This window comes from Chinchilla lanigera, unplaced genomic scaffold (assembly GCF_000276665.1).
Source record: "Chinchilla lanigera isolate Chin_1 unplaced genomic scaffold, ChiLan1.0 scaffold00010, whole genome shotgun sequence".
Taxonomy (NCBI): Eukaryota; Metazoa; Chordata; class Mammalia; order Rodentia; family Chinchillidae; genus Chinchilla; species Chinchilla lanigera.
In genome coordinates this window covers 34,890,894-34,903,545 of record NW_004955411.1, presented here as the reverse complement: position 1 = coordinate 34,903,545, position 12,652 = coordinate 34,890,894, and the positions used below count along the sequence as shown (strand labels likewise).

General features: G+C 34.5%; 1 protein-coding gene across 3 annotated transcripts in view; it reads left to right on the top strand.

The window, feature by feature from the left end:
* Positions 1–10,259, top strand: part of Wasf1 (WAS protein family, member 1) — a 73,384-nt gene extending 63,125 nt beyond the window's left edge. For 2 of the 3 annotated variants that reach the window (XM_005377883.2, XM_005377884.2), the window contains exons 3-9: positions 479–613; positions 2,450–2,603; positions 3,583–3,700; positions 4,932–5,104; positions 6,621–6,800; positions 7,895–8,523; positions 9,394–10,259. In XM_005377883.2, coding sequence (XP_005377940.1) covers positions 479–613; positions 2,450–2,603; positions 3,583–3,700; positions 4,932–5,104; positions 6,621–6,800; positions 7,895–8,523; positions 9,394–9,551 — 1,547 coding nt within the window. In that variant the 3' untranslated portion in view covers positions 9,552–10,259. The remainder of the gene's footprint in view (positions 1–478; positions 614–2,449; positions 2,604–3,582; positions 3,701–4,931; positions 5,105–6,620; positions 6,801–7,894; positions 8,524–9,393) is intronic. The other variant, XM_013510825.1, reaches the window with a different exon arrangement.
* The last annotated feature ends 2,393 nt before the right edge of the window (positions 10,260–12,652 follow it).

The following is a 12,652-nucleotide window of genomic DNA, read 5'->3' as shown; positions in this document are numbered from 1 at the left end:
CATTGTATCCCTGGTAACTTTTCTGAATCTGTGGTTTGGGCATATCTGAGACAGGACATCTAGGTTTATGAAAAATTTTGCATTCTATCATGTAATCTGAAAGTCAGTGCTAGTACAGAATCTGTTTATACATGCTGATTCTGGATTGAAAGACATATTATTTGTGTATACTTTTGCATAGTTTTCCTTAACCTTCATCAGGTAGATAGGTATGGGTAAAGCAAGGAGAATGTTTCTATTTTAGACACACATCATCCAGAGGAAAGTTTCGGAGGATTAAAAATCAGGTTTCCCAGGGTTTGTGCCCCCACCATAATGCTTAAGTGACTTCATGTTTAAGATAGAGTTTAAAAATTAAAATAACTCTAAATAAATGCTAAATTCAACAGTACGACACTTTTAAATGTTAAATTGTTCAATATTTATCTCTGATCATGATCACATTAAATGTTACGGTATATGCTTTATTTTTGCTTAGGTAAATATGCTGAAGATATCTTTGGGGAATTATTCAATGAAGCACATAGTTTCTCCTTCAGAGTTAACTCCTTGCAGGAACGTGTGGACCGCTTATCTGTTAGTGTTACACAGCTTGACCCTAAAGAGGAAGAACGTAAGTTATTCATACTATATTTTCCTCCTCATCTACATCGTTAGAATTAGATGAGCACTACATTTAAGAATAGTATTAAACATGAACTTATTACAATTTTTCTTATCCATGACCTCTGAGGTACATGTTGTAATAAATCAATATATTATCTATAAATGCCATCGGTGTAGCTTTTTGTTCTACTCTTATCTCTTCCTTTTGTAACTATTTAGTTTTTAATTGACAGACCTTTTTTTGGGGGGGGGTTGGTTTTGGTTTTTCTCCGGTACCAGGAACCGAACTCACGACCTTGCACTTGCCAGGCAGGTGCTTTGCCGCTGAGCTAAATCCCCAGCCCCTTGACAGACCTTTTAAAGAGACTTTTTATTCAGTTCTCTCCCTCTTTTCTCCTTTATGATTTATATGTATACATTTGTCTTAGAAGTAAAAATCACTTGATGAGTACCTGGAATCCTGTTTTCATTCCATAAAAAGTTCCTTTGAGCATGTTTTTGTGTGTGTCTGCATAGTTTTTCTGTGCTTATTGCAGTAGTCAAATCTAGTCATTTCACTGAATGTCACTGTCCACTTTAAATGAACATTTCAAAAACAAATAGGCAGTGCATAGGGCAGAGCTGTTCTATGGCAAGATTAAATCAGGAATTTCAGGATAAAAAGCCACATTTCATGGTAAAGTAATGATAGAAATCATACTGATAAAAGTACTTTTTATTCCTTGACAGAATTCCTTGAGTTTTGATGTTTCCCAGATACCTCTTTTTTCTAATTTACAAAAAGAATTAGAACTACTAAGGGCATAATTTTCACTAATCTACTACAGTGAATTGCTTAATCTAAATATAACCCTCCTTCAGAGTGGTTTTGTTCGATAACGTTTTTAACTCATACAATGAAAATGTTAGAGGATGTGGCTGGAGAAGCAAAAAGTAGAATACAGCAGAGCAGGGTGTGTCTTGATGATAGAACAAATTATTTTTGACATAATCTAATTTAGTATGTAAATAAGGAGAGAGAAATACCATGCTAAGCTTATATTGCCTGCAAGAAATACAAACTCATAGCTCTGGATACACGATAAAACAAAGCTATTTATTTTATGCCGTATAACTTCTCCACTTAAATTTGAGGCATGCAGTTGAGCAATTTTTTTGGTGTATTTAATAGAGGTACACCACTATCGCTACAGTCAATTTTGGAACACTTTTATCATTTCTAAAGAAAACCCATATTCCTTAGCATTCACTCTCCATTTTTCTCTCCCCTACCCACGCCCTAGGAATCACTAGTCTACTTTTTTTTATATTTGGATTAGCCTGTTCTGGACATTTCATGTGAATGAAGAGTACAATAAATAGTCTTTTGTGATTGGGTTCTTTTACTTACCATTATGTTTTCAGCGTTCACTTAGATTGTAGCCTATATTTGTATTTCCTGATGACTAATGATACTGAGTGTCTTTTCATGTGCGTATAAGCCATTGTGTATCTTCTTTGGAGAAATATCATTCAGTAACTGCTCATTTATTTTTTTGGGGGGGAGTGATATCCTTTGAAGTATGTACATTAGTTACACTTCATGAAATTCTTGAGATAAAATAAGTGTTAGTGGTTAAAAAATGTTATGGCTATCCTTTAAACTCATCTGATTGGAAAAATAAGATAAGAGATTGATAGCAATAAATGTAATGATAGAGCATTTGAAATGGTTCCTGATTTATCCCTTACTATGATCACAGCCTGTTGAGCCATGCTAACTTTTAAAAATATACAGAATACGAATTTGTCCTTATGGTTAAATCATCTTAGGAAGATAAAATATGAATTGTTTTTGTTTTAGTGTCTCTGCAAGATATAACAATGAGAAAAGCGTTCCGAAGTTCTACAATTCAAGATCAGCAACTTTTTGACCGCAAGACTTTGCCTATTCCATTACAGGAAACATACGATATTTGTGAACAACCTCCACCTCTCAATATACTCACTCCTTATAGGTCAGTAGGTTACTGAAGAAGATCCATTGTTTGTTTATCTCATACTTCAGACTTAAATGCATTACATTCTTTATTTTATTGGACTTTTGTCCAACACAGAGAGCCCTCCCTACCCTTGTTCAGAAAATCTTTGCTATAGATGAGTCCCTAAGGTTCTGGTATGCAAAAGTCAAGACCTATTTAAGGGAGTTATTTTGATAAGTATTATTAAGAAAAGCCACTAGCACAGCTATTAATATGAAGGGTCAAGGAGTTGTTAATGTTCTTTTAATTTTTAATCAAATAAAAAATAAATAGCTAATAAATGTTATCATTTTTGCTGCTAGCTACTCTTGATTTGTGTGTGTGTGAACTTTTTGCATAAAGGATGTATGTTATCTATTTTAAAAATGCCTTCTACCGCTTAAAATCTGTAACTAGCCTTTTTTGGAGTTCTTTCATGATTTGTTAAGTTGGTAATTTAAGATGCACAACACATATCTTGAACAAAATGGTATTCAAATAGTTATTTGAAACTAAATCAGTATGCAGGTCATTGGGTATAGATGTTACCGTTAGGATGACCGTTAGGTAAGTCTCTTTTGGATTTAGTAAGATAACAAAAAGAGTCTTGGCAGAAACTAAAATTTGTTAAGTGATACTACTATTTTTTTCAGGCTTTTAACTGTAGAAGAATTATTTGTAATTATTGAAATTTCTCAAAGGACTTGTATAAAATTTGGTATTCAGCAGAAGGATGAAAGTTGCTCAGTTGTACTTTAGTTAATTTTTATTAGTTCCAACTCCGAAAAGTATCTGGTTTTCTACTTTCTTTAATTTTTCTTTTGATTTGTAAGAAATTTTATATTTCTGTAATACTCTATTTGGCAATATATTAATGTGGCTATATTTTATTAATGTGAGAGGTAAAACGTTTCTTCAAAATTATTTCTGTTCTGATTGCCTGTCTTACTAATACATTTTAAATGATATATTGCAGAGATGATGGTAAAGAAGGTCTGAAGTTTTATACCAATCCTTCATATTTCTTTGATCTGTGGAAAGAAAAAATGTTGCAAGACACAGAGGATAAGAGGAAGGAAAAGAGGAAGCAGAAGGTATTAGAGGAGATTTTAAAATTAAAGTTATTTTTGTATATTTATGTTTTGTTTTATATGTGGAACTGTATTAATCCTGTATTTCTGACAGTCTTATTTTGTTGGGTCCATATTTGGAAACTTTTATAACTATAAAGATCACCAGGGGCTGGGGATTTAGCTCAGCGGCAAAAGCGCCTGCCTGGCAAGCGCAAGGTCGTGAGTTCGGTTCCTGGTACCGGAGAAAAACAAAAAAACAAAAAAAAAAAAAAAAAAAGATCACCAATGGGAGGCAGATAAGCAATTACATTATTATAATGTGGTACAGTAAGCCCCATAATAGGTATGCATATAGGGTTTGAGTAGCACAAAACAGCATCTGCTTTAGCCAGTAGAGAGGACGGTATAAACACTTGAAACAGAGCTTATGATGAACCTTGAAGAATAATTAGAAACTGAGTGGACCAGGGAATAGAAGGGGATTCCAATACAAAGAATCAAGGGACTATTGTACAGATACTGGTAAAGTAAATACATTAAGCTAATATTTTCTTGCCATAAAGCTATCATAAGTGTTTTCTAAATATTTTAGAAAGATTATAGTCTCACTGTATTTCTGTTATCTGTCTGCTGCATTGTCATTTTCCACTTTCTAATAAAAGTTACTTGGATATGCTTTATTTCATTTTAATGATAACTGGAAATACAAAAAGAAGAAGCAAATTGGATTCAGGCAGAATTATGAACTGTGCAAAGTCAGTCTTCATTATTCCTGTTTCTTCTGTAGCTATCCTGCTTTCCTCAATCTTATAATGCCCTCTTGTTGTATATTCTGTGCTAGACAGTGCTTCTGTGTTCTAGCCAGAGTTTGAAAGCTGGTGATTGGCAAGCGAAATTATGTCTCTAGGCCCATTTTGTTTGCCAAACACAGGAATTCTGAATTTTTTTAACTAGAATTCCTTAGATGGATATGTCCATCTGGTTCCCAAATTCCCGCATCTTATACCTGCCCGACTTCATTCATGTATGCTGTCATCCCTCTTCAGGTATTTGATATTTATTATATCTACTCTAGACCTTTTAGCACTGTCTGCCCTGTGGAAAGCACTTCTTTTTGCTCGTATAAAGATCCTGTTTTCTGTTGAGTGGTACATTGTTTTTTTTTTTAATATTGATGTTAGCATTTTGTTGTAACCTCTTTTAAAAAATTAACACTTAAAAAATTTGGCTTTGTTTCATAAATTTGTTATAGCAGAAAAATCTAGATCGTCCTCATGAACCAGAGAAAGTGCCAAGAGCACCTCATGACAGGCGGAGAGAGTGGCAGAAGCTGGCCCAAGGTCCAGAGCTGGCTGAAGATGATGCTAATCTCTTACATAAGCATATTGAAGTTGCTAATGGCCCAGCCTCTCATTTTGAAACAAGGTTTCTCTTTATTTTGTTTACTCCTTTAAAGATATGACAGTGCTTTATTTGTGATATTTGCACTTCTAAGTCGTGGATCCTTGAATTATTGAACTGAAAGATCCTTCTGTAAATGTTGTAAATAAGATTTCAAAACTCTGACCACTGGGGGCTACTGAAATCTCACCCTGGGAAGGTCATTTTCATATTTTCTGTCATTTGTAGAAAGAGGTGGTTGGAATAAATGATTTTCAGAGTTGTTTTAGCTTTCATCTGGGTCTCAATTCCCTCTGAGTATTTGAGGCAGAGTCTACTAGAATTTCATAGTAGAATGTGGTAGAGAAATTTTTTGAAGTATTACTGATTTTTTGCAAGTAAGAGTAGAGAAGGGGCTCTGTTTTGTCCTTTTTCTCTTTTCTGCCGGCCTGTGTCACTTTCCCTACCTCGGATGTGTCAGAAGTATCACACAAAATTATTCATCTTCTTTTGCAGAAACACAGATAGATCCTTTGCCTTTCTTATTGGCCAGGGGCCCTAATCTCAATGACATGCCACCTAGCACACACACTATACTGGCATATGTCTCTGAAGAAATGCATTTGTGTATTGTCATGTCGATTTTTTAATGGAAAAGAGCTTACTGTTTTCTTCTGAATAATACATGTATGTTATTGGCCAGAAGTGTGAAATACCTTGACCTATTATGAAAGGAATATATATCTGAGAGATAGTCTTTACTGTTAAAACTGAAAATTGAGATTAAAAAATTAATGATCTGTAGACAAACATTTCTACTAGTTACATAATTAAGGTATGTATCTGACCTACTAATATAAATATAATAATTTCTCATTTGCCTGTGTACATCTTTTAAATCCAACTTTGTTCTCAAGATGCACAGCAGTCAGTAAATAGAAACCTCACATAAGTAAGCTAAAATTTTGCTTACATCTGATCTAAGTCACACGTTACTATATTACCCAACTGTTTTCTGAGTACTGCACTCTTGCACTTTTGAAACACTGAAGGACAAAAGCAGGTATATAGCCATTTCTATGGTGCCGGAATGGAGGAGGCCTTTCTCCTTGGTGCAAGACTTTTGGAAGTCATAAGTGAGAAAATAAACCCAAGCGATAGAAAATTCTGTTTTTCATATTCTATCTTTCTGTCAGTGGCAGCTTCTTGTAAAGAAAAAAATTAAACAGAGGGTGATAATTTTGAACATGATTTGTTACAAATTATTTTCATGTTTATAAGATTATATATGTAAGACTTTTAATTCTTATGAATCAAATTAGTAGTCTATTTAAAACAAAACAAACCTAAACTAATTGTAATGGTAGTCACAATAAAGCTCATTAGCAAGGAAAAGTTACATTGTGAACAGCATTCTTTATTTTAAAAGTAGTATTAATGTAATAAATTTCTATAGTTTTAAAAAACAGTTAAAACGATGTTCAAAGGGTAAACTATAAATATACTTTATTTCTCCAATAATTCAAGAAAAATACACTTTTATTTTATGTATTTCTTTCAGACCTCAAACATACGTGGATCACATGGATGGATCTTACTCACTTTCTGCCTTGCCCTTCAGTCAGATGAGTGAGCTTCTGACTAGAGCTGAGGAAAGGGTCCTAGTCAGACCACACGAACCACCTCCGCCTCCACCCATGCACGGAGCAGGAGATGTGAAACCCATACCTACCTGTATCAGGTATGTCAGGATGAGAGTATGTTTTATCTTTTGGGCTTTCTGGGATAGGGTTTCTGTTATAGTTGCTCCATTCTTTCAGTGTTGTATAAAAGCAGCCATATACATGACACAAATGACTGTGCTGTGTTGCAGTGAAACTTTACTTACAGAAGCAAGGAGCTGGTCACATTAGATGTGTAGGGTCTGATTTGCCATCATGTGATTAGAGCTGACACGTCCTTCTGGGAAAATTTGGCTAATAAGAATTGAAAGATTAAAATGTGTTTCATTTTATTATAGCTTTGTTATTAAGTATATCCTGTACAGTATATTAAGAAAAAGCAAGAATTTTTTGAAAAGGTGGTAAAGGTCTAAGAAATGTAAACCAAAGATTTGGCTATGAATGTTAATTTGATATTAAGAAAAATACTTTAAGAACTTCAAAGGCAATAGCCAGTTGCTTATAATGATTTTGCTAAAGCTATTTTGAATTTCATCTGGTCAGTTATCCAAATTATAAATTTTTAATAAGAAAAGATTAAAGAAAATTTCTAATAAAGAACCAGAGATGAACATTACAATTTTCAGTTAAAAAGCCAACCTTCTACCACTGACTTGTTGATGTTCTAGCCTCTGGAAGAGAGAATTAAATTTCCTTTGTGGTTTTTAATTAGCTGTCATTGACTTCACTGCAGTGACATGTGATGAGCCTTTGTAGCTGCAGTATACATCCAGCATCGTGTTAGCCACGAGCATTGTTACAAACATTGCAATATGGTAAATGTTGAGTCATTACAGAAACTCATATCACAGTGTAGAATTGAGCATTATGTTTATCAAAGTAAACAAAAAATGGTTGAGTGAACATGAAAGTTGCATGAGATGGTGAGACCGTTTAGAATATTGTAAAACAAAACACCACCTACTAATTTTCTTACTGATGTACTTCTAGTTCTCATTTCTTTTGAAGTAGTGTTGAAGAATTTAGACTTTCTGTAGGAACGTATTAATTTGTCTGCTTTAATGTAATTACTGATTGTCATTTACAGTTTCTCTGGTTTCTTCGTTCAGTTTTCCTGTTTTAGTAACTTGCTAGGATCTCTTTGTCATTTCAGTTCTGCTACAGGTTTGATAGAAAATCGTCCTCAGTCACCAGCTACAGGCAGAACACCTGTGTTTGTGAGCCCCACTCCCCCACCTCCTCCACCGCCTCTTCCATCTGCCTTGTCAACTTCTTCATTAAGAGCTTCAATGACTTCAACTCCTCCCCCGCCAGTACCTCCCCCACCTCCACCTCCAGCCACTGCTTTGCAAGCTCCAGCAGTACCACCACCTCCAGCTCCTCTCCAGATTGCCCCTGGAGTTCTTCACCCAGCTCCTCCTCCAATTGCACCTCCTCTAGTACAGCCCTCTCCACCAGTAGCTAGAGCTGCCCCAGTATGTGAGACTGTACCAGTTCATCCTCTCCCACAAGGTGAAGTCCAGGGGCTACCTCCACCCCCACCACCGCCTCCTCTGCCTCCACCTGGCATTCGGCCATCATCGCCTGTCACAGTTGCAGCTCTTGCTCATCCTCCCTCTGGGCTGCATCCAACTCCATCTACTGCCCCAGGTCCCCATGTTCCATTAATGCCTCCATCTCCTCCATCACAAGTTATATCTGCTTCTGAGCCAAAGCGTCACCCATCAACCCTACCTGTAATCAGTGATGCCCGGAGTGTACTCCTAGAAGCAATACGAAAAGGTAATTTCTCAGGACCATGGACACCATTGTTATGGCAGCATTGGAAATTTTCTAAATATTTACCACAGTAATGTATTTCTCATTGTAAAATTTTAAGTGATCATGTTTCACATAAGTAGCATTTAGAAAGTAAAGCTAGATCCAACTTACATTTTAAATCATTTTCAAGAAATACAAATATGATTTTATTTTCATATTTAGTAAGATTTTTAAAACGTTTGAGTGAGATATATAAAGCATCGGACTTAAATGTTATAGAAAATTTAATTAAAATCTTCAATGCTTTATATAAACATTAATCCCTTTAAAAATGATATTTTCTTCAGTGTTAAAGCTGTTCATTTGGGTTATCATTGATATTTGTTTTATCAGATTCCTGTAAAGGATTAAGGTTTTCCCTTAATAACAAAAGAAAGACTTCTCATATTTATTCATTTATTCAGTCAACATTTCATAAGCAGCTCTTATATTCCAAGCACCAAGAATATAGAATAGTGGTGCCCTTTCTTCAATTACAGGAGAAAATAAAGCCACAGAAAATATATTCAGCAGTGTTTAATTGATTTGACCATAGAAGTTATAGAAGAAATGTCTCACTTGGTTAATTTTTTAGGGAGTGGTAAGCAAGGAGGTACAATAGACCATGATGGATAAACTGTAGATATCACAAACTTAATTCCCAGATGATAACATAATGAAAGATTTGATGGCATCTAAAAATGATTCTTTCAAAATCTTTTTTAATAGCTCTTGCTTTTTTATTTTCCAATTAGTATTTCTTATATGTATGTGATTTTGCTTCAGAAAGATGAATAATGTCTAGGGTTTAACATTTTGATTTAAAATGAATGGTTTGCATTTACTAATCAGGTATTCAGCTCCGCAAAGTAGAAGAGCAGCGTGAACAAGAAGCTAAGCATGAACGCATTGAAAATGATGTTGCCACCATCCTCTCTCGACGTATTGCTGTGGAATACAGTGACTCAGAAGATGATTCAGAATTTGATGAAGTAGATTGGTTGGAGTAAGAAAAGTGCATTGATAAATATTACGAAACTGAATGCAAATGTCCTTTGTGGTGCTTGTTCTTTGAAAATGTTTGGTCATTCTAGTGTTTTGCTTTCCATTCCTTATAATAAATAACCCCTTCCTCCATAATTTTTGATTTCTAAGAAGAAAAGTATTAGCATACAATTCAAACTAAATGTTTTACAGTGGCTTATCTTGATTTTTGTTTCCCTGAAAAGACATAATTTGGTCCAATAAACCACTAAGTATTAAGCATGGACAGCTGTCGTTAGAGTAGCAGATTCTGTTTTTTGATACATGTTAATTGTGCACTTTGTGAATTTTACTTTAAAGAAAGCAACTGAGGTTGAAATCTTGAGGGCAGCTGTATCTATTAATGAGCCTTATTACATTTCCTGATGTTTTAAAAAAAGAAACACTGCCTTGAATATATGAATACACTCAGAAAGTACATTTAGCTTGTAGTGTTGAATTCTCTTAAAGGAATGCTTAAATTTTTTTTTTATTTTTTTGTTTTAAATACTTGCCTTATTTGAATGTTTAGCAGTACCCTTTTCCCACGTACATATTGTGTGGTACGATTTTGCTTGCCTATAGGAGTTTAAAATTTTTTTCATGTGAAATACTCTGAATTAAACATACATGTAACTTACATAACTGTTAAGAATAACAGTCTGATTTAATAAATGATTCATTTTAAAAGCTCATGGGTTTTGCTCTTTGTATAAAATTATTTCTGATAGTTCATCAGACACTAGAGTAGGCTCTAAGTATATAGACAGTAAATGAAAATGTAAAAAACAACTTAATATAATCTCTTAGTTTTGAGTATTCATATTGGCTAGTATTATAGAATAGTTTTATGTCATTTTTTCCTAAGGTTACAAAATCTTTATTTCTCTTTGTGCTCTTAAAATCTCAACTTGCCATATAATTTCAGTATAGTGTACCTTAACATTATATATGTGTGTGTGTGTGTGTGTGTGTGTGTGTGTAAATATATATATATATATATATATATTTTTTTTTTTTTTTAAATGATTTTTCTTGAGACAGGGTCTCGCTGTGTAATCAGTGCTGGCCTCAAACTCACTGTATAGCCCAGGCTGGCCTTGAACTCACAGCAGTCCTCCTGCTTCAGCTTCCTGAGTGCTGGGATTACAGGCATGCACCACCACACCCAGTGACATTATATTTTATAATGGTAAAGTAAATTGTTAGAGTCAAGGATGAAAGGGAAGCATCATTAAAATCAGATTACTTAGTTTAAAAAGATGGATTAAAAGCAACTTGCAGTCTTCAGCCTTGCCTGTATTTATGCCTTTCACAGTACAGTTTCAGCTCTTCCCATCAGGAGGCAAGCTGTATGGTCACTCCCTTGAATCTGGGTGCCTTTAAGACTTAATTTAACCAATAGCATATGGCAAAAATGATACTGTGGCAATTCTCAACCTAGACCTCAAGATGACTCGTAAGCTTTGGCCTCACTCTCAGAACGCTGTCTCTGTCCTGAGGATGAGCACAGGGTAGCATTCTGAAGATCAGAAACCTCGTGGAGGAGAGCTACCCCTGTGAGGCCATCTTAGACCAGCCAGATCATCTCACCTGCTGGCTGACAGGTGAGCAAGCCAGCCCAGTGCAGCCACTGACCTATAAATGTATGAACAAAAATAAATGCTTGTTGTCTCATACCTAAGTTCTGACATGAGTGAACTCATGTAGCATTATTCTGGGATTACATAGTTGGCACAGGAAGTCAGTTGATAAGTTTGATAATTTAGGCAAATAACTAATGACCTGTAATTTTTGTTAAATAGAAATAATGAACCAAGTTCAGTTAGGGTTAGCAATTCAATTTGGATTTCAAAACATTCATAATGACTTTAATAAAAGATTTTATGTGCTCTTTTGGATAGTTTAGCTTAGAATATTTTTTATGAAGATCAGCTGTGGCCAGACAACCAAAATATAATGGTACTGTTTCCAGAACAGTTAAAAATGATACAAAAGAAAATGGGTGAAGATTTCCTAATATGACAGTAGCTTAATAAAGCCAAAACATATGTATCTAAATAGTTTAAGGTAGATTTAATTTGTTTTTTCAGAACATTCCTGGAAGATGAGAAAGTACCTGCAAACTAAAGAGGTCAGATGATAGTGTCTATTTTAAAATCAGAGTAACTAACTGTTGAGTCTAGATAGTCTAACTTGCTGAGAGAATTTGGGGATAAACCATGTGAAGAACAGTTTTATTACCATAGGAAGAATGAAAGTTCCTAGGTAGTGATTGTTTCTTATTGAATTATTGTATTGCTCAACAAGGTTATACAAGAACAGAAAAAAATAATAAATCAGGTACCATGAGGAAATAATGGCCTCACTTGTTTGAGTTGAGGTCACTCATATACCTTCACATTACCAAATCCAGCAAATACTTTATAATTACTTAATCATTACTCTTATTTACCTCCTTGAAACTTTTGCCTCCGCTTTGGTATTTGTGTCGGTGTTCCTTCCCTTCTTCCTAACAATGGTGACACAAAAAAGAAAAGAGCAAAATACCTAGCAGTAGCGACGTTTGGGATGAAATGCAGTCATTGTGGAGAGAAAGGGTGTTTCTCTGTATCTCTGTAAAGGATATTGATAAGCCTCAGATTTATAAACTATTTTAAGCTGCCTTATATAACAAAATCAATTTGGGAAGATTGGATGGCTTCTAAAACGTTTCCATATTCTAAATGTTTATTAAAAGATAAATAAGGATAATACCATTTTGGGTTGTGTTGTATAAATTAAATACTTCCCTCTGTTTCTACTTCTAGAAGTCCCTTCCTTTTTCTTCAGTAACCATCTCATATCCATATTTCTATGAAGCCTTCTGTGATTACCACAGCTAGAGTTCATATTACTTCTGAATTTCTACACTTTTTTTATTACAAGCTGTCATCAATATCATACTGTTTTGCATTGTATTTAGTATCTAGTTCAGCTTGCCAGATAGATTACTCACAGGACAGTTGGGGCATTGTATTAAGTAAACTTATAATCTCTTTTTATAAATAGATTTTAAAATATGCCATATTTTGTCCTGTCTTCTAGG